At 45.1% G+C, this 21444-nt stretch overlaps 2 protein-coding genes across 4 annotated transcripts in view; one reads left to right on the top strand and one right to left on the bottom strand.

The window, feature by feature from the left end:
• Positions 1 to 1088: 1088 nt before the first annotated feature.
• LOC135546257 (zinc finger CCCH domain-containing protein 4-like) lies at positions 1089 to 18866 on the bottom strand. Of its 2 annotated transcripts, none has more exons than XM_064974537.1 (14): positions 18554 to 18866; positions 13632 to 13923; positions 13349 to 13456; positions 12956 to 13235; positions 12681 to 12856; positions 12446 to 12530; positions 12095 to 12240; positions 11867 to 11968; positions 11591 to 11702; positions 11290 to 11399; positions 10742 to 11172; positions 10353 to 10642; positions 9926 to 10174; positions 1089 to 4141 (listed from the first exon to the last, which is right to left on the bottom strand). In XM_064974537.1, exons 1-14 carry the CDS (start codon positions 18631 to 18633, stop codon positions 2475 to 2477), a joined length of 4128 nt encoding a protein of 1375 aa, XP_064830609.1. In that variant the 5' UTR covers positions 18634 to 18866; the 3' UTR covers positions 1089 to 2474. The 2 variants fall into 2 exon arrangements, with proteins under 2 accessions (XP_064830609.1, XP_064830610.1); XM_064974538.1 differs by having other exon boundaries at positions 12977 to 13235.
• LOC135546258 (SUMO-activating enzyme subunit 1-like) overlaps positions 17102 to 21444 on the top strand; it is a 20203-nt gene continuing 15860 nt past the window's right edge. The window contains exon 1 of one of the 2 annotated variants that reach the window (XM_064974540.1): positions 17102 to 17204. The gene's annotated coding sequence lies outside the window, so the exon portion shown is untranslated. The remainder of the gene's footprint in view (positions 17205 to 21444) is intronic. The other variant, XM_064974541.1, reaches the window with a different exon arrangement.

Genomic DNA, 21444 nt, shown 5'->3' with positions numbered 1-21444 from the left:
GGTGGTTTCCTATCTAGACTTACCTCCACACCAGGGTGTCACCTTGCCTGATGACTCACTATCTAGACTTACCTCCACACCAGGGTGTCACCTAGCCTGATGACTCACACTAAATTCTTCCACTGCTCTGTCATTCGCCACATCATTTAGTCTGAGACTGCAATCACTGAAGTCGTTTGTGGTGACGAGGGGAAAGGAGGGGCGTCGTACAAAACAAAGTAATCAGCGATTGGATTGTCTCTAACCAGACTATCAATGCCAAATTTTCAAACCGCGCTTTACCCATGTGTGTACTGGCCCTGGTCCAACCCATCAGTTTCTGGACCAATCAGATGGCCTCTAATGTTTTCGCATATTCGGTGAAGGGTCAGGGAGGTACTCAGATCCAGACTCATTGCAAAGAAGAAGCTAATGTTCGTGGGCGTGACGTAGCGTTTGGCCGTGTTTGAGTATTAAAACCGTAATGTATCATGGGTAAATTATGACTGACTGATCTACAGTACAAATAATAATGACTTGTTATTTATGATGAAAGGTTCTTCATAGATCAGCCAGTTGGCTGGCGCCTGCACTGTAGGCAGCAACATCGAACAAGCCCAATGTGTTTCCATCAGTAGCGTGACACTAAAGACTTGTGGCGAGCAGAATCAACAACCTCTGCATCATTCAAGACTGTTGCTTTGTGAGAAGGTGTTAAAGTTCAGTTAGCCATTGTTACTGTGTATGTAAATGCAAGCTAAAAAGTACCCAGGGACTTGCCTTGGCTCCACGTCAGAGCAGGTCCACTGGAGCCATGGCCCAGTGAGAAACAGGTTCCGGCCTGCGTAGATGGAAACAAAATAGTCTGCGTCTTTTGGGTAAAACACCGGGGTAAATCCTCAGTGGACATCCACTATTAGCTAAAGAGATCTGGGATTGATGATGACGTGACATCCTGGGGTCAAGAGATGTAAGGAAATGAGTCACACAGGGATCATGGTTAGCAGGAAACACTCGGATAACAGGTTGATGACATACTACCACAGAGACGCCTGCCCGCCCTACCGCCTAGGCTGCCCACCAAACTACGAGAAACACTGGTCAGTTAGTTACTGGTTGATCACGTATCGCCTTTATTAAATACTTCACAACCTCCCCTACAGTGAACAGTTACAAAATGTTACCTCTCGTCAAACAGGACACAGTTCAATTTACAAAGCAGTCACTTTTTGTAAAGGGCAAAACAAAACTAGAAAAAACTAGAGCGCTTGTGTAGCCAGGCTTTCATACCTCTATGGAATTGAGTTTATTTTATATGTTTGAACCTTCAACAAAACAAGAATGTCAGTGTCTGTTTCTCCTCTCACGGTTACAGGCTGCATCCCACTTAAATGCAGGGGAATTAAATGTATTTCTTTCTAATTAGATATATATATATATATAAAATATACACACGTGTGATATCTATATATATCTATACACACACAATATCAAATGATTCGAATGAACTGTCATGTGACATAGGGAGGAGACAGGAGAGGCAGATATCTCATAAGTATAAAAAAATAAATTAAAATGATCATATCTCACGTGACAGATGGACTATGTGGTTTTCAATTCACAGTTCTGACTCTGGCAGAGAGGTGTGAGTGGAACCTCAAGCAGGGGTGTGTGGGGTAGTGGGACCAACATGGCCGACATAGTCATAGGACAGACAGACAGACAGACAGACAGACAGACAGACAGGTTAGAGATAACTGTGCCGACAGAGCAGATGGCTCAAATATTAAATAAAAAGAGAGCCAACAGAGGGGAAAGACTGGCAGATAACAGACGGACAGTGCAAAGAAATTACTTCAAATCAAGCAACAAAAGAATTGTATTCATATATAATATACTGTACTGTTATAACGCTACAGGCAGAGGGAGTGGCAGTGAATGTTCTCTATGTGTTATCTTTGCCTGTGATTGTACTAGAAAAGCTACAATGATTGACAAGTATTCTGACGGCGACACAGTGGAAGCTAGTGATGTGAAAGGGTTGGTGGGATATGGACAGAACGGGTGATAAAAGGGAGAGCTTGGAGACTGGAGTTACAAACAAATGCAAAGGAAAATGAACAGGACTAGGAGGAGCATAAATGACAAAGTACAGCCCATTTAAATCTGTGGACTCATTTTTGTTGTCCTATAATTGTTCTCTCTTAAAGTAGGGAGGGACTCTCGTAAAGGGAATACATTTATTTATACATCTGTTTGTTTTAAAATAGAGTTTGCTCTTTCCCAGACTCCGACATATCCACCCTAAACCCTCCCTCCCTGGCCCCAAAGTCTGTTATAGAATCTGATTAGCAAACACTGCAGGTGTGACGCCTGAGCAACATGTTCAAACGTTCACAGTCTGTGGCCAGTCCAACTTCTGCCTCAGTGCGCTCCTTGCTGATGCGTTCAGTGTTCGTCTCTAAAACAATGTTCAACCAGGGTAGGCTCAGATATCACTGGCAGAAGGGTGATGCCGTGGGGTCAAAGCCTTTGAAAACCTCCTTCAAAGAAGCATTGTCCTGCTCCGTGGTGGTGGTAGTGTCGCCAGGCTGGGCAGGGCTGTTCCCACCAAAGGGGCTGCCGGAGCCGCTGGGCTTGCTGGCCTGTTTCACCATGCTGAAGAGCGAAGACACAGGCAGGTTGTGGACGCCCGCCGGGGCCTGCTCGGCACCACCAGGGGGGCCCTGTCCGGCCATGGAGGAGACAGAGGCAGCAGGACCTCCGGGGGGCCCAGTGGACGGCGAGGGTGCAGGCTTGGGCCTGGGCCGGTTATAGCTGTTGTAGCGGTCAGTGGACTGCTCGCTGCTCTTCTCTGGCTCCGGCTGGTCCAAGGCAGACTTACGGACAAACAGGGGCTCCTTGGCCTTGGGCTTGGCTGGTGCTGCCTCACTGGGTTTGGGCTCTGTGGGGCCGCTGCTGGGGGTTGTGTTTGTGGTGGCACCAGGGCCCTCAAGTTTACCTGCACTAGGAGTCCGGGGATCATAAAGACTGATACCACTCAGCACACTGCTGCCACCAACTGCACCCGCTCCCCCTCCACGACCCACTCCAACTGCAGACAGTAGCCGAGGGTCGTAGGGGGCGATGGTGGGGGAGGAGGAGCCGGAGGTGGGTGGAGGGGCTGCCGTGGTGACCGTCAGAGGGGGGACAGGGGACTCTGAAGGTTGCTTCAGGACAGATTTCTGCGGCTGGAGCCGGGGGTCAGCGGGGGCTTTGCGGGCCATTCGAGGATCGACGGGCTTGTCGACAGGGGTGGGCAACAAAGCAGGAGGCGCCGGCAACAAGGCCGGGGGAGGGACAAGGGGGAGAGAAGGGGATGACTGGGAGGGGCCGGATGAGGCGTTAACAGTCTTGAGGATGCGAGAGAGCAATTCAAAGTCTGGGAGGGAGGAGGGGGCTGGGGGTTCTAAGGAGGGAGGGGGGATGGGTGGGGTATGGGGGAGGGCCGTATGGATTCGCTGCTGGCTGCGTGAGAGGCGGGGATCCAGGGCTGAGACAGGGGGGATGCCTGGAGGGAGGGGGAGAAGGTCCTGTTTAGGGATTGGGATAGGGATGAGGTCCTCGGGGTTCCATGTCACAGTCTTAGCGTAGGGGGGCATGTGCAGGAGAATGTCCTTCTTAATGTGGCTGAACTGCCTCAGCTGGGAGCGCGGGTCCCTCAGGGCCATGCCCATCAGGGGGTCCAGGGGGATGGGCACAGGCTTGTCCCTCAGAACCCTCTCTGTCTCCTCCTCCTCTGCAGGGGGAGCCGTGAGGGGCGGGGGCTTGTACACTAGGGGGGCGTCTGGTTTGGTGGTGGGGGTGGTGGTAGCGAGCCTTGCCAGGCGGGGGTCTGCAGGGGTGACGGTGGAGGCCAAGGAGGGGTTGGGAGAGTCCAACGCCTGGGCAGAGTCTGTAGCTCGGGAGAGGCGGGGGTCGCGAGCCAGCCGAGGGTCCCCCTGACGGGAGTCCGCCGGGCGGATGGAGGGGTGCGCTGGGGAGCCTTTCTGGAGGCGGGGGTCGCTGGGGGGACCCTCAGGTTTGGGGGGCCCTTGGCTCTGCTGGCGGAGCGTCTTCAGGATGGATGTGACACTGCCACCTCCATCCTCATCCTCACTGGAGTACCAGTTAGCTGAGTCACCTAGGAGATAAAGCAACAGGAATCAGTGACATAGTCAACCGTACTGACGGTCTGTAAGTTATAAAGTAGAACCACAACCACTGAACATTTAAACGTTAAAACTTTTAAACGAAATTGGGATCCTGCTTGGGTCATTGTCCATTTGGAAGACCCATTTGCGACCAAGCTTTAACTTCCTGGCTGATGTCTTGAGATGTTGTGTCAATATATACACATCATTTCCCTACCCATGATGCCATTTATTTTGTTAAGTGCAACAGTCCCTCCTGCAGCAAAGCACCCACACAAAATGATGCTGCCACCCCGTGTTTCACGGTTGAGATGGTGTTCTTCGGCTTGCAAGCCTCCCCATTTCCTCCAAACATAGCGATGGTCATTATGGTCAAACAGTTCTATTTTTGTTTCATCAGAAAGGAGGACATTTCTCCAAAAAGTCAGATCTTTGTCCCCATGTGCAGTAGCAAACCGTAGTCTGGCTTTTTATTGCGCTTTTGGAGCAGTGGCTTCTTCCTTGCTGAGTGGCCTGTCAGGTTATGTCGATATAGGACTCGTTTTACTGTGGATATAGATACTTTTGCACCGGTTTCTACCAGCATCTTCAAACGGTCCTTTGCTGTTGTTCTGGGATTGATTTGCACTTTTCGCACCAAAGCACATTCATCTCTAGGAGAAAGAACGCGTCTCCTTCCTGAGCGGTATGATGGCTGCGTGGTCCCATGGTGTTTATACTTGAGTACTATTGTTTGTACAGATGAACGTGGTACCTTCAGGCATTGCTCCCAAGGATGAACCAGACTTGTGGAGGCCTACAATATTTTTTCAGAGGTCTTGGCTAATTTCTTTTGATTTTCCCATGATGTCATAAATACATCCACAGGTACACCTTCAATTGACTCAAATTACGTCAATTAGCCTATCATAAGCTCATAAAGCCATTACATAATTTCCTGGAATTTTCCAAGCTGATTAAAGGCACGTCAATTTAGTGTATGGAAAAATTACTTATGTCATGCACAAAGTAGATATCCTTACCGACTTCCCAAAACTATAGTTTGTTAACAAGAAATTTGTGGAGTGGTTGAAAAACAAGTTTTAATGACTCCAATCTAAGAATATGTAAATTTACGACTTCACACTGTATACCCAAAATTAAAATAATTTGTAGCTGATTTCCTAGTGTTTTTAATCTTTTATCTCAGAAAACTTAGGGGGCCCAATAAAACCTTGGCCTGACCTAAATCAATGTCAGAGCCCAACATAATTAGTAGTCTCACACACCAACAGCTCCACCTAGCGACGGAGTGGAGTAGAGGCCCATCGGAGTCACTAATCTGATCTATGGGAGTGTATTACACAACCAGAGCCCAGAGGATGTTGACTCTGCTGAGGGTTACAAGTGAGGGTCAGCGGTGTCATACAGACATTTCCTGCCTCCTCGGGACACATATACATTTCTAACAAAACAAACGGAGACAGGAACACTCTACATTTTCCAGACTTACGCAAGCACTTTGAGGCTAAAACCGTACGACTTGTTAATTACCGTTAGCTTTATATATGTTCCAAATGACACCCTATTCCCTTTATAGAGCACACTTTAGACCAGGGTGCAGCCAGGGTTTACACAGCATATGCACTCGACTGATCCTACTTTATGTGCCTTACATAGCTAGCCTATACGGGTGAGTGCGACCTAGAGCAAGTATTTACAGTGCCTTGCGAAAGTATTCGGCCCCCTTGAACTTTGCGACCTTTTGCCACATTTCAGGCTTCACACATAAAGATATAAAACTGTATTTTTTTGTGAAGAATCAACAACAAGTGGGATACAATCATGAAGTGGAACGACATTTATTGGATATTTCAAACTTTTTTAACAAATCAAAAACTGAAAAATTGGGCGTGCAAAATTATTCAGCCCCTTTACTTTCAGTGCAGCAAACTCTCTCCAGAAGTTCAGTGAGGATCTCTGAATGATCCAATGTTGACCTAAATGACTAATGATGATAAATACAATCCACCTGTGTGTAATCAAGTCTCCGTATAAATGCACCTGCACTGTGATAGTCTCAGAGGTCCGTTAAAAGCGCAGAGAGCATCATGAAGAACAAGGAACACACCAGGCAGGTCCGAGATACTGTTGTGAAGAAGTATAAAGCCGGATTTGGATACAAAAAGATTTCCCAAACTTTAAACATCCCAAGGAGCACTGTGCAAGCGATGATATTGAAATGGAAGGAGTATCAGACCACTGCAAATGTACCAAGACCTGGCCGACCCTCTAAACTTTCAGCTCATACAAGGAGAAGACTGATCAGAGATGCAGCCAAGAGGCCCATGATCACTCTGGATGAACTGCAGAGATCTACAGCTGAGGTGGGAGACTCTGTCCATAGGACAACAGTCAGTCGTATATTGCACAAATCTGGCCTTTATGGAAGAGTGGCAAGAAGAAAGCCATTTCTTAAAGATATCCATAAAAAGTGTCGTTTAAAGTTTGCCACAAGCCACCTGGGAGACACACCAAACATGTGGAAGAAGGTGCTCTGGTCAGATGAAACCAAAATTGAACTTTTTGGCAACAATGCAAAACGTTATGTTTGGCGTAAAAGCAACACAGCTCATCACCCTGAACACACCATACCCACTGTCAAACATGGTGGTGGCAGCATCATGGTTTGGGCCTGCTTTTCTTCAGCAGGGACAGGGAAGATGGTTAAAATTGATGGGAAGATGGATGGAGCCAAATACAGGACCATTCTGGAAGAAAACCTGATGGAGTCTGCAAAAGACCTGAGACTGGGACGGAGATTTGTCTTCCAACAAGACAATGATCCAAAACATAAAGCAAAATCTACAATGGAATGGTTCAAAAATAAACATATCCAGGTGTTAGAATGGCAAAGTCAAAGTCCAGACATGAATCCAATCGAGAATCTGTGGAAAGAACTGAAAACTGCTGTTCACAAATGCTCTCCATCCAACCTCACTGAGCTCGAGCTGTTTTGCAAGGAGGAATGGGAAAAAATTTCAGTCTCTCATGTGCAAAACTGATAGAGACATACCCCAAGCGACTTACAGCTGTAATCGCAGCAAAAGGTGGCGCTACAAAGTATTAACTTAAGGGGGCTGAATAATTTTGCACGCCCAGTTTTTCAGTTTTTGATTTGTTAAAAAAGTTTGAAATATCCAATAAATGTCGTTCCACTTCATGATTGTGTCCCAATTGTTGTTGTTTCTTCACAAAAAAATACAGTTTTATATCTTTATGTTTGAAACCTGAAATGTGGCAAAAGGTCACAAAGTTCAAGGGGGCCGAATACTTTCGCAAGGCACTGTATATGCTGTCTGTATTAATATAGCATTGTCCTGCAGTGTTTGCACTGCCAATGCACTGTTTATATGGTGTCAGTGGGAATTGTTTGTTTTGTCTATGGAGAATTGAGATGGAGTCATGCAAGGTTAACCAGGCCCAGTAGAAGTACTTATGTTTTTGTCTGTGCTGGCTTGCCATTATATTAGTGTCTAAGCAACATACCAGCATGGCCAGCAGCATACCACCCTGCATACCACTGCTGGCTTGCTTCTGAAGCTAAGCAGGGTTGGTCCTGGTCAGTTCCTGGATGGGAGACCAGATGCTGCTGGAAGTGGTGTTGGAGGGCCAGTAGAAGGCACTATTTCCTCTGGTCTAAAAAAATATCCCAATGCCCCCCATTGGGTGCCGTCTTTCGGATGGGACGTTAAACGGTTGTCCCGACTCTCTGGGGTCATTAAAGATCCCATGGCACTTATTGTAAGAGTAGGGGTGCTAACCCCGGTGTCCTGGCTAAATTCCCAATCTGGCCCTCAAACCATCACGGTCACCTAATAATCCCCAGTTTACAATTGGCTCATTCATCCCTGTAACTATTCCTCAGGTCGTTGCTGCAAATGAGAACATGTTCTCAGTCAACTTACCTGGTAAAATAACGGATAAGTAAAAAGCATAATAGACTTCAATACAGGGGTGGGCAATGTTTTCGTGCCCAATTTGTTCATCAAAAGCAATTTGCAGGCCAGAAAAAGGATAGTTATTTGAAAACGTATAGGTCTATTATAATTTGACATACACTATATATACACCGATTCAAATTAGTGGATTCGGCTATTTCAGCCACACCAGTTGCTGACAGTAGGGCTGGGCGATATGGACAAAATCTAATATCCCGATATAGGTAATTTCATATCCTAATAACGATACATCCCACGATATACACATTTTCTGTCAATTCAATTAACAAATAATTTATATAAAATGACCACACGTAAAGGCCTATTTCTTATTACATTTTGAATTATACTCAACAAATAAGGCATTTACATTTGGTACCTTGGGTCGAGTGTTGAGCACCAACTCACAAAACCCCCGTTTCTCAACCGTGTAAATTGGGGCCATATCTTTGCAGATGTAAGTGGTAACGGCAGCTGTTATCTCCTTCCATCTTCGTGAGTCTTTGCCAATAGGCAAAAGCCTGTTGCAAGGTCTGAGTCGGCAGTTTGTTTTGATCACTCGACTGTACTTTTTTGGGTCTCATCCATAGACTCTCTCCGTACTGTTTCACATGATTCTTGTGTAGGTGGTAAGAGGTTAGTGGTGTTTGAGCCTGTTGTCGGGACCGGCCTGCGGCATATTTTGCAGAGGACGGTTTTCTGGTCCGTGTCAGACTTTTCATACCCAAACCACTTCCATGCGACTGAAGTAGACCCTCTTTAAGGTACGAGCTCCGTGCTCTGTGTCACATTCACTCTCCTCCATGTTTGTTTGTATTGCAAATTTCCTTTTACACGCAAAGCGACATCCAAGTGACGAAAAATATTGCTATAAAGAGTGTGGAAAATGTCTATCGTTTCATATTATGCTCTATCGTCAGACGATATATATCATCATATCGCCCAAAATGCCCAGCCCTAGCTGACAGGTGTATAAATACAGAGCACACAGTTTTGGCAACAGTTTGGGGGAGGCCCTTTCCTGTTTAACCATGACAATGCCCCCTTGCACAAAATGAGGTCCATACAGAAATGGTTTGTCGAGATCGGTGTGGAAGAACTTGACTGGCCTGCACAGAGCCCTGACCTCAACCACATCAAACACCTTTTGGATAAATTGGAACGCCGACTGCGAGCCAGGCCTAATCGCCCAATATCAGTGTCCGACCTCACTAATGCTCTTGTGGTCTGAATGGAAGCAAGTCCCGCAGCAATGTTCCAACATATAGTGGAAAGCCTTCCCAGAAGAGTAGAGGCTATTATAGCACCAAAGAGGGTACAAACTCCATATTAATGCCCATGATTTTGGAATGAGATGTTCGACGAGCAGGTGTCCACACACTCTTGGTCATGTAGTGTACTTTATATCTAGTTTTAGACATTCAAGAGTGGCCTGGGTGGTCTAGAGTGGTGTAACGGTCTAGGTTGCTGCCTCCAGTGTACTGCTGCAGCATGGATTCGAATCCAGCCCACTGCTATTTCAGCAACTCTTTCCTCTATCTTTCCCCCCTCTCTCTCTCTCTATCCAATCACAATTATTTTTTAAACATTTTTTAAAGAGTGGCCTGGAATGTCTACGTCTGGGGGGGAGGGTCTACTAAGCTAACATATTAAATTGTTTTAAAATGGTCATACCAAGGATCATTTAGATATGTGATTTTGAATTTTAGGATTCAAAAAATATTGAACGCATGTTGCCCACCCCTGGTCTACAGTCGGTCTGTCTGTCTGTGTGTGTATATATATAGAACGTACCTTCCACGTCCCTCTCTCCTACCCCCTTGGCAAGTCTGGCCCTCTCCTCATCCTCCTGCTGTTTCTGTTGAATTCTCATGAACAGCATGCGTTGGGCCGGCGGCAGAAAGTCAGGCACTCCCATCCCCGCCTGCTGATTGGCCGAGCCTCCGTTTGCGGGAACGTCAGGACCTCCCACGAAGCTATGGTTTCCTCCCGATCCTCTTGCTTCTTTCACGTCCATCCCTCCAAAGCCCTGGAAGTGATCACCTGAAAGGTACAGGAGGAAGGTTGACAACTACAATACAGAACACTCTCAGAGACGCATAACAGCACAGGTTTAGATTCAATCTGAAATGATATTGGAGGGAAGTCTCTGACTAGTCTCTGATGCGAACAGTGATTGTATGCTTCATTCATGATGTGATACGATATCAGCTCAGCTCACCTTCCTCCACCACCTCGTCCATATTCATGTCTTGCTGCTGGTTGAAGAAGTTATCAAAGAAGTTACCCCCTGGAGGAGGTCCGGGGGGCATCATAGGCCCCCCTTCTGGGCCAAAGCCTGGCATCATGGGGGGTACTCCAGGGCCCATGGGTGGGGGAGGACACATGGACATGTCTGGGGGCATCATGCCAGGTGGAGGGAACCGAGGCGGAGGCCCACCAGGCCCACCGGGGTGCCCTTGGGGGCCAGTGGCGCCAGCTTGGCCTGTGGCAGTTCCTGGAGTCTGACCTCTGCAGAGAGAAAGATTGTTGAGTTATACCATGTTCCTAGCGCACACTCAAAACTATAAAAACATCATAAATAGGTTTGGATGGATGTGAAAAGCTCACCGGTGATTAGCTAGTTTCTGAGCTAGCTGTCCCGTGGGCTGCACCTTGATCTCAAACAACGAGGGGATCTTCTTCCCTCCATTGCCAGGACAGGGGGGTGGGGGGCCCATGGATGGGGGTGCGGGACCATTGGGGTTGGGAGGGCCCTGGTAGGGGCCACTGTCTGGGTAGGCGGGAAGGGAACCAGGACAGGGACCGGGCCCTTGGTTAGGCCCTGGGCTGGGGAGGCCGTTGGGTGACATGGGGCCCTGTGGTGGTCCAGGAGATCCAAAGTCCCCAGGACCAGAGTTGTCGGGAGGCCCTGGTCTGGGCGGTGTCGGGAGCAGGCCCACCCCAGGAGGAGGCTTGGGAAGGGGGTTGATCCCCTGCTTCTTTAGCTCCTCCACCTCCTTCTCATCCTCAGCTCCAGCCTCGGCATCCTCCGCCAGCATCTACAAACATGAGGTGAAAAGGTGGTCAACAGGGGTTAACAGACTAACACAGAGGAGAGGGAGTGAGTTAAAGAAACAGAGAGAATTGGTGTCTAAATCCACTTGAGGACGGCTCACCTTGTTTAGCAGGTCTTGGGTGTCGTCGGTCAGAGGCTCGTGGGAGAACATGCATTCGTCTCCATTCACACAGCTCCCGGTGGTGTGGAACAGCTTGCAGGGGAAATCACGTGCTGGGGAGTTAAGGAACTATGGAAGGCCTGGATGGACTGAACTCACTCAAAGACTGTCTCGGGGGTAGCACTGATATAGGCTATACTAAACTTGACAACTAGTATGGCCGTTCTAGCAATGCTAGCTGGAAACACACACTGAAGGAAATGTCCTATCTGATACAAAGTGGACTGCAGGTAAAGGATATCATGCATGTAGGGGCAGTTTTCAGCCCGTGCGCAGAAGCCGGTGATGTAGAACTTGCAGAGTTCTTTCTTCTTGGGCAGCTCAATGTCGTGGCTGAAGTTACAGTGTTCCCCCTGGAATGTTGGCAAAGTGTTAAAACAATAAAAAATCACATTTGGACAAGATTTTAAAAAGCAGTTGACGGTAACATATGTCAGGAGAAAAATGATTTGGCATTCTATTGAGAATGCCTGGCAAGAACATTATCTCTGCTCAAATTCCATGATTTCCTTCTTACCCATGTACAGCGGCCCTCCATGTAGTACTTGCAGATGGCTTTCCCTTTCTTGTCTTGGTGCTTGTCCCCCTGGTGCTTGTTGTGCTGGCCTCCTCCTCCATCCTGCATCACAACACAAGCAAACAAGCATTACCAGTTTCAGAGCGTTATCAGAAACTTGTACAGGTTGAGTATTAATTCAGATGAGCGAGCAGGTCTGTAAGGTGTTGTAGTTGGTTTTATTCTCACCCCCATGTCCCCATTGTCTCCATTGTTGTCCTCATCGTGACCCTGGTCTCCGCCCCCTCGGCCTCTCCCCCGGTTCCTCCCTCGGCCTCCCCGGTTCATACCACGCCCCTGTTTCCCCCGGCCCCGCCCCCGCCCACCTTTACCACCTGGTTGGAGCAGAGAGAGACACTTCATCAGTGGGCTACAATGGAACAAGACAGGCAACCATTTTGGATTGGGTGCAAAGCATGTTTACTTAGGAAAGACATCAGAACAGCTAACCTATAGCATGTCTTTATTACAGTAGCGTGACTAAGTATTGTGTAGTGTGAATAATAGTGGTAATCCTTCACATTCTGACAGCCAACTCACCCCTTCCACGGTCTTTGGACTTCCTGTACTGAGAGTATTCATCATAGTCATCTTCACCCATGTGGTCATAGTCATCGTCTCCATACTAGAACACAACATCAACTGGATGAGGAACAATTCAGAAACAAAACACTTTCCCAAAACAATATAATTTAGCAAGCACACCAGTATCATTGATAAACAATGTGAAATGATCTGTGCATCTGGGGCCAGAGGATGACTGTCTTTGACTCACCTCCATCTCGTCTCCTCCTCCTCCTCCTCCTCCATACATCATCCCTTCTCCATCCTCATTGTCTCCGCCCATCTTGCCCCCTCGTCCCCGACCCCTGCTCCCTCCTCTTCCTCTACCTCCACGCCCTCCTCTCATGCCTCCTCGACCTCTCTGGTTCTTCATACGACCTTTACCTCCTGTGGAGAAAGAAAAAGAAGCACTGTCAGCACCTTGTGTCAGCATCTCCACGGCACGCGGGGACCTGCAAGCAAACTAGTAAGGGTCGTTCAATTCACCTCTGACCCCATTTTTTCTACCTCTGCCCCCGCGACAGTTGCCCCTTCCACCTCCATCGCCGCTGCCTCCCTCCTTGGCCTTGCGGTACTGGTTAAGCTCCTTGGTGAAGTCATCGTAGTCTTCATCGCCCATTTCCTCATCCTCCTCTCCCTCGTAGTTCTCCTCTTCATAATCGCCGTAGCTCCCGTAGCTTTGCTTGTCCATCTTCACGTAGCTGCCCTTCTTAGGCATGGGGCCCCCATGGCCAGAGGATGGGGCTGGTGGGTAACCTCCAAGGGACTGGGAAGGAAACAAAATCATCGTTAGACCACTGTAATTACATGGTGACAAACAGACTAGCAACTCCGCAGCAGGTATCATGTGATTTAGAGCGACACCATGGGGTAACTTACAGAAGGGGTGTACGTAGGGCTATAGTCCCGATACTTCCTCTTCTCACCTGGGCTGTAGTCAGAGTCATCGCTAAAGTCTGAGTGGTCATCACTGGAGGAGGCATGACGCTGTAACACCACACACACAACACAGAAAGAGAGATAGGTTGAGTGACAAAGTACGAAGAAACATTTAGACTAAACAGTAAGAAAGCAATAACATCCCTGATCTGAAGGGTATGTATAGGACGATGAAAGTCAGAGCTGAGCTGGATGTGAAACACACACACAAGCGCTATCTTACTTTGTGCTTGGATTTGCGTCTCTTCTTGGCTCTCCTCTTCTCCTTCTCTCGCTCCCTCTCTTTTTTCCTCTTTCTCTTGTGGCGGCGGGCCTTCTCGTCGTCCTTCTCGTCGCCGCTGGCGTGGCGCTCTTTGCTACGGTGAATTTTCTCTGGGGGGGCCGCCTCTGCTGCTGTTGCTTCTTCACCTGCACCTCCATCTTCTCCTCCTCCCCCGGTGCTGGGCTCCTCTGCCACCTCCACCTCTCCTCCATCATCCTCCAACTCCCCCTCTTCCAGCTCACCATCCTCACGTCTGTGACAAACAGAGAACAGATAGGCAGGACATCAAAATGCTGTTCAAGCCACACTCCGGTCTCAAACGTGTAGTTCATGTTTGGACTCCCAGTATGGGACAGGTGGATGGTTCCTGGGTGGTGAACATTACATTCCTAGACACCACCACCACACCATAATTATAAGGGATCAAAGCTTTTTGTCTGGGGAAAGGTAAAGTGGGAAAAAATGGCATTAACAACTGCGAGTGCTAGGTTTGGAATGTGGATAATTCCTTTTTCATGGTTGAGCTAAAATAGCAAAATTCAAGTGTACCTGTTCTACACATTGATGACTTGTATAGCCCGAGGGAGTCACTTCCCTCATGTTCTAACGTGAAGAATTTAATTTGTGGGTTTTAATTATGGCGTTTCCTTGTGCATTTCTGTATGTTTGTCTTGACAGTGGAGATAATGCGGTTGTCCTCGGGGCCAATCAGCAGTTGTTATCCTATCCTGTGATAATGTCTGAGAGCTGCGTTTCTCTGAACTCGTCAAACATTAATCACACCACCGTTCACCCACAAACCATGACACAACGTAGGCTGCTCTGCTGGAACATTCTGATGAGTTATGAGTGTTTGGGTGACTGGGTTGACGGTTGGCTGTTATTGTGGGTGACATAAAGGACCTAGTGTCTGCTGAGAGTCAGAGGGCCAGATCATGTTTTTCTTAGACTGAACACATAGGCCTAACGACTGTATGCTGGAGATAGGACTGCTAGGGTGTAAAGGATGTGTGTTATTTGTGTCAAAACAAGCCGAGTTATCGCGAGGAGGACAGGGATAAGGTGGGTGTGGTCTGTGGTAAACAAATTATATGGCAGTTAATATATGGGACAGCAATCAGTAACAGCAAGTTTCTCTGCATTTCGTTATAGGTATGACATTTCCATGTGTGTGTAATGTGTACACTTTGAGCTTCACTGTTTTGTCTCTTTGGACTGGGAGAAGTTGAGAGATGCAACTATGATGATGCAACCGGTGGGGAGGGGGATTCAGTACTGCTGGACATGCGGAATCCGTTGGCCTTCATGATACAGGGTGGATTCAACATCAACATTCATTTCAAGGACATTTTGAACGCAATAGGCCCATCACTAAATCGAGCTAGTCATTCCTGTGCGGGGAGATCAAAGTGTTTACATAACAAAAATGATCTTAAAGAGTCTGCTATTTATCAGTGAAGATCAGTCAATTTCATCTGTCAACAGACCTCAACAGTATGCAATATGCTTGCTTAGAAGATGAAAATATTTAACCAACAACCAATACAAATCTCACAACGTTACACAGGAATCTGCAATGGTTAAAACTGTATTAAAACTGTAATAGCTGGGCCTAAATGTGGCTAGAGAACACAGACAAGAAATTAGAAACAGATACATTTTCCCCCTGCCATCTTTCAAGGTGTAGTTTCACAGAGGCGTGCCATTACATGATTTACTGAAATACACTGGCGTGACAATAAGGCATGTGAGGCAAGTCAGTTAAGAACAATTTTGTATTTACAATGACGGCATACCTCGGCCAAACCCTAACGACACTGGGCCGATTATGCGCCGCCCTATGGGTGATAAGTAGGATATAACCACTATGTCTATTTGAAGCGTCACTATAGCCAGAGTTCAGCCTACAGAGTGAACGGATATTTGCGTGAGTTCGATGTAGGCTATAGAATAGACTATACTCTGAGCATACAGACCCAATCTGTGGACATAGGCCTATAGGCCAATTGACACAAATAAATGTTGACTGATCTCTCTTTATACTCACACCAACACAGTCCACACCACATCCTCAACATACTAACTTCCTATGTAGGACATGACTTTCCTCCTGGGCCCAAGGGTTGCTGGGACTTACTACAGTCTCCTGCTCCTCACGTTTAGTTATCCTAAGTTTACTCTCAGCCAGAGGGACCAAATATAGATCTAGTCACTCTTAAATAAACCAAATTCCTCTACAACTGCAAGTTGATACATTTTTTCCTTCATTGTGAATGGCATGGTATTACCACTTGGCATAAATCAATGGCGTCAACATAATTTAACTTAGCACAGCCAACCCTTGAATAATGATCACTCACGTCCTTCAAGAGGCACAATGAGGCCATTCTTGATGAGCGCAGAACTTTGCATTGCTGGGGGTTCTTTGGACTGACATGGGCACGTGCACAGAACAAAGGCTCTACTGACATAGCTCTGATTCCTTGCCCCTTTCTCTAGTGGGGTGCCAGGTTCAAGTATTCAGGATTCTGCGGACAAGCAAAACGCTTTATCATGATTTTGCTCAGTTCAGATGCCAGTCAAGCCAACCTATACTTCTAGAGGTGTGCCACTCCCATTAGTTGGGAGTATGCCAAACCATTTAGCTGTGTAAAGAGACGTTAGGGTCTAGCCAAACCTATCTTGTCTTGCCCTGAATGAAAACTTCTTCTTACAACATTATGTAGTAGCCTATTTCAAACTGAGGTTACAGGTGTTTTGGTTTATTAACATTACGGTAATAAACAATTTTATATAAAAAGTATATTGTCAGGCTGGTTAGATGTCCTGACAATTGTGTTAAATGGCAAATGCAAAGCACCTGTCAACAGCCTCCTCTGGGTTTAATAGCCCACATCACAAAGACTTTGCAAAAAAAAAAAAGGATGTATCACACCAATAACAACAGAGGGGTCAGGAAATGATAGCACTCACTACTGCCAATTAGATACACCTCTAGTCTACTCTAAGCCAAGGAACTATGAACAGAAAAAAAGTTACACTTGGATCCAAATATATAGCCTAATAAAAATAAATAATACACAATCGCACTTCAAACAAGACAACCTTTACAGTTGCTATAAAGTTGTGTGCGGGCACTGGACACACCCTATGTAGTTCCAAGAGCATAAACTGAGTTAATGCTGAAAGTACTAGGTACAATCAGTCATGTAAACTTACATTTTCAATTAAAAATAAATTTTACAATACTTTTCATGCATCATCACAACGCAATTACAGCTTAATTAAAACGGTCAAAAAGTTCTCTAACAATCAATTAAACTACAAACAATGGGCCTTAATCAAAATGATGGGAAGTACTTACTGTGAGATTTTTTCTTCACATTCTGCACTCAAAAGCACTGGTATAACCATTCCCACCCCCCAAAAAAGTTTTTGGAACATAATAGTGGTCTCCCCACTTTATTATTAGGGTTTGTGGAAATGGTATAACTTGGGTTGTTGGGGGGTGCTGAAGACAGACAGGGAAATCAGGTAACATTTGTGGTTTACTTGACTTTTTAGACATCTGATATGCTTTGCAAACGTTCAACACAGTGCTGGGATTTGGTGGGTGTTTGGGATAACAATCTAAAGTAATATAGCAGTCTGTCCTGAGAAATGAGAAACTTTATAGGGGCACGAAATTAGGCAATTGTCCTGAACTAGCAAAGGAAGAAAATGTTAAATCCATTAATGTACAGACCTAGTAATAATTAAAATTAAAATGGATGGCACAAACATTAAAGTGGATGAGCATGCTAAAACAATTGTGCAATCATGTTTGTTACATTTTTGTTGACTAGTTAGTATGACCAATTTAACGCCCTGGAAATGTATCAATTTGTTAATTGTTAGTGATTAAACGTTATATTAATCCCTAGCTAGTTGTCTTAGTTAACATTAGCCCGTGGACCAATAGTGAACTTCATATGTAGTTAACATTAACTAATCGAACCAATTCATTTTATTCGCCGATTTAAGAGGGCTCTGTCTATATATAGGGTGACAAGTGAACAGCTGCATCAATTCCAATGACAAAATGCTTTCAACACAACTATCTAGTTGCTAAAAAAAGGGCAGGCACAATGGCGGCCTTTGCTTACAAGCTTGATTGGTCTGGCAAGCTAGCTAGCAAAAAAATAACTGCGTAGTTAGCCACTTCGTTACTTAGCATGAGTGCTAATAAAGGAAATACCTCCAATGTCCCACAACTGGCTATTAATCCATTGCAAGCAAGTCTTTGTCTGACCTGAAAAACCTAGAATGTAATGATTAATTATGAAACTGTTAAAATTCGCCCTATTGGCTTGGCGGATAGTTAGCAAACTGGCTTTTTTTTCCCCACGGAGGGCAGCCAGCTAGCTGGCGAGTTGGAACGTTAGCTAGCCCTGTCTTTGCGATGCAATTTTGCAAACGCTTGTGTGTTCAAAAACGTTTTGGACATGTAACTAATTGGAAATCTATTCAGAAATACATTTTTGGTAGTTAAGTTGATGGTGGACAATTAGCAAGCAAAAATAATATTTTTCTTCATTCACTCTACTTTGGTGGGGATGCAACTGTGGATCAATTATTTGAACTGATGGTCTTTTTTCTTCATAAAATAACTCCTTGAAATACTTATTCAAACTGAACAGATCCCAGGTTCATATTTGACCTTCCAGTTTGCGCTGAGCAACGTTTCAAGATGGCGTTCGTTACCTCTGTACTTGTTCCCCAGAAAAAGGCGAGTTTAATCCCTTTGAAAGAAAAAAAGGAAAAAGAAACCCGGGCTTTTTATACCTAAAAAGCACAGGACAAATAAATAGTTTGATAGAAATATGATTGTAGAATTACTCGACCTTTCGTCAGTGAGAAGACTGTGTTCGTGGTTGGTTGTTGTTGGGGAGTTTGGATGGACAGTCATGCTTTCCACAGCCATTTCCTCTAGCTACATTTAGGTGCAAAAAAAATTACAACTCTACTGGCTTATGCGTCACTTAACTTGGATCTACAGTACTTGTTAATGGTTTAAGGAAGAGTTTCAGTTCATAGTAGTCAATTCCCCACTAACAGTTGTTAGAGAAATAGGTTGAAATTGTGTCCTGAGATTCTCCGTCCTACAGTTGCGCTGTAAAATGAAACTCATCCACTTAAAATGGCTGACTGTCTCCTCCAAAGAGAAGGGGCGGGATATTCCGAATATGACGACATAAACATTACGTTCTCATACGTTTGTCACGGAAATACCCGAACATTTTTCGTTCAGCAGTTGTGAAATATCACTCTTTGGCATGTGTAAATGCATATCTGCAGCCTAGGGGACTGGCACGTTGAGGTATTCTGCTGCCGGTCTAGTAATTTGAACAAGTTCACTTTACTTTTCTCTTAGTTGGCCCTCAGTTCCCCCTCCATGGAATGACTATATTGGTGGTAGTTGTGAACACCAAGCCTGTCCTAATTATAATTTACTATTAAAGTCACAGTCAAATTTCAACTAACCAATTATATTTCATTAATTGGTTGGTTCAACTGCTTTGTCATATCAAATCCAATTGTATTTGTCACATACGCTGAATACAACAGGTGTTTCACCTGACAGTGAAATGCTTACTTACAAGCCCTTTAACCAACCATGCAGATTAGAAGAAAATAATATATAACTACTAATTAAGGAATATCACAACATACCAACCAAGGACCGGGTATAGGCTCCATTTTCATGTTGTTGTCATAGGGAACTTTGATTTATAGCTTCATATCATGTTTTAAAAGTAATTTCCTCTCACAGAATGTCTGAGCACTGCATTTAAAAATGTAAAGAATTAATTTATTCCACTGTTACATTTGTTGGTAGGCCTGTGCTATGATGGTATGCATACAGTGGCAAGAAAAAATGTGAACCCTTTGGAATTACCTGGATTTCTACATAAATTGGTAATCAAATTGGATCTGATCTTCATCTAAGTCATAACAATAGACAAACACAGTGTGCTTAAACTAATAACACACAAATTGTATTTTTCTTGTCTATATTGAATACATAATTTAAACATTCACAGTGTAGGTTGGGGAAAGTATGTGACCTCCTAGGCTAATGAATTCTCCAAAAGCTAATTAGAGTCAGGTGTCAGCTAACCTGGAGTTCAATCAATGAGACGAGATTGGAGATGTTGGTAAGAGCTGCCTTAACCTATAAAAAACACTCACAAAATTTAAGAACTAAAGAGATTGCAAAATACCTAAGATTAAAAATGGTTGACTTGCATAAAGCTAAAAATGGTCACAAAAGTATCTCTAAAAGCATTGATGTTCCTCAGTCCACTCTTGACAAATTGTCTATAAATGTAGAAAGTTCAGCACCGTTGCTACTCTCTAGGAGTGGCCGTCCTGCAAAGATGACTGCCAGAGCATAGCGCAGAATGCTCAATGAGGTTAAGAAGAATCCTAGAGCGTCAGCTAAAGACTTACAGAAATCTATGGAATATGTTAACATCTCTGATGACGAGTCTACGATATGTGAAATACTGAACAAAAATGGTGTTCATGGGAGGACACCACGGAAGAAGCCACTGCTTGCAAAAGTGCACCTGGATGTTCCACAGTGCTAATGGCCAAATATTCTCTGGATAGATGAAACTAAAGTTGAGTTGTTTGGAAGGAACACAACACTGTGTGGAGAAAAAAAGGCACAGCACACCAACATCAAAACCTTATCCTAACTGTAAAGTATGGTGGAGGGAGCATCATGGTTTGGGGCTGCCTCAGGGCCTGGATAGCTTGCTATCATCGACGGAAAAATTAATTTCCAAGTTTATCAAGACATTTTGCAGGAGAATGTTAGGCTATCTGTCCACCAATTGAAGCTCAACAGACGTTTAGTGATGCAACAGGACAGTGACTCAAAACACTGAAGTAAATCAACAACAGAATGGTTTCAACAGAAGAAAATGTGCCCTGACCTCAACCCGATTGAGATGCTGTGGCCTGCCCTCCAGACGGCAGTTCACACCAGACATCCCAATAATATTGCTGAACTGAAACAGTTTTGTAAAGAGGGATGGTCCAAAATTCCTCCTGACCGTTGTGCAGGTCTGAGCTGCAACTACAGAAAACGCTTGGTTGAGGTTATGGCTGCCAAATTGTTTACTCCATGTGTAACTCTGTGTTGTCTGTTCACACTGCTATGCTTTATCTTGGCCAGGTCGCAGTTGTAAATGAGAACTTGTTCTCAACTAGCCTACCTGGTTAAATAAAGGTAAAATAAAATCCAAGGGTTCACATACTTTTTCAACCCTGCACTGTGAATGTTTACACGGTGTGTTCAATAAAGACATAACGGATAATTGTTTGTGTGTTATTAGTTTAAGCTGACTGTGTTTGTCTATTGTGACCTAGATGAAGATCAGATCAAATTGTATGACCAATTTATGCAGAAATCCAGGTATTTCCAAAGGGTTCACATACTTTTTCTTGCCACTGTATGTCTTACAGTGAGAAAATGGGGAGAAAAAAAACAAGGAGATGGCCTATTCTTTTGATAAAGTACAAACCTCTGCGGATCTGAGTTTCAATGGGTCCACTCTCTTCACATATAGATGGAACAATTCCAAACAGTCCCTTTACAAGTCAAAATGTAGAATAAACTTTATTTGAATTTTACCTGTTGTCCACTGATTTCGTTCTGCTGGTAGAATTTGAGACAAAAGATCCAAATGAAAGTATTATTAAATCGACTTCAAAACGTGGGTCT

The sequence above is a fragment of the Oncorhynchus masou genome, chromosome 9 (assembly GCF_036934945.1).
Source record: "Oncorhynchus masou masou isolate Uvic2021 chromosome 9, UVic_Omas_1.1, whole genome shotgun sequence".
NCBI lineage: Eukaryota > Metazoa > Chordata > Actinopteri > Salmoniformes > Salmonidae > Oncorhynchus > Oncorhynchus masou.
Note: the sequence above shows the minus strand (reverse complement) of the source record. Positions and strands in the feature narration are given on the sequence as shown.

What these genes read in the sequence shown, in the direction of transcription:
- LOC135546257 (XM_064974537.1), bottom strand. Translation starts at nt 18,633, where the DNA reads ATGGCTGTGGAAAGCATGACTGTCCATCCAAACTCCCCAACAACAACC. An exon ending in GGACGAGGTGGTGGAGGAAG is followed by an intron (nt 10,175 to 10,352) that starts GTGAGCTGAGCT and finishes TGTACCTTTCAG; the next exon opens with GTGATCACTTCCAGGGCTTT. An exon ending in AGGAGAGAGGGACGTGGAAG is followed by an intron (nt 4,142 to 9,925) that starts GTACGTTCTATA and finishes TTTATCTCCTAG; the next exon opens with GTGACTCAGCTAACTGGTAC.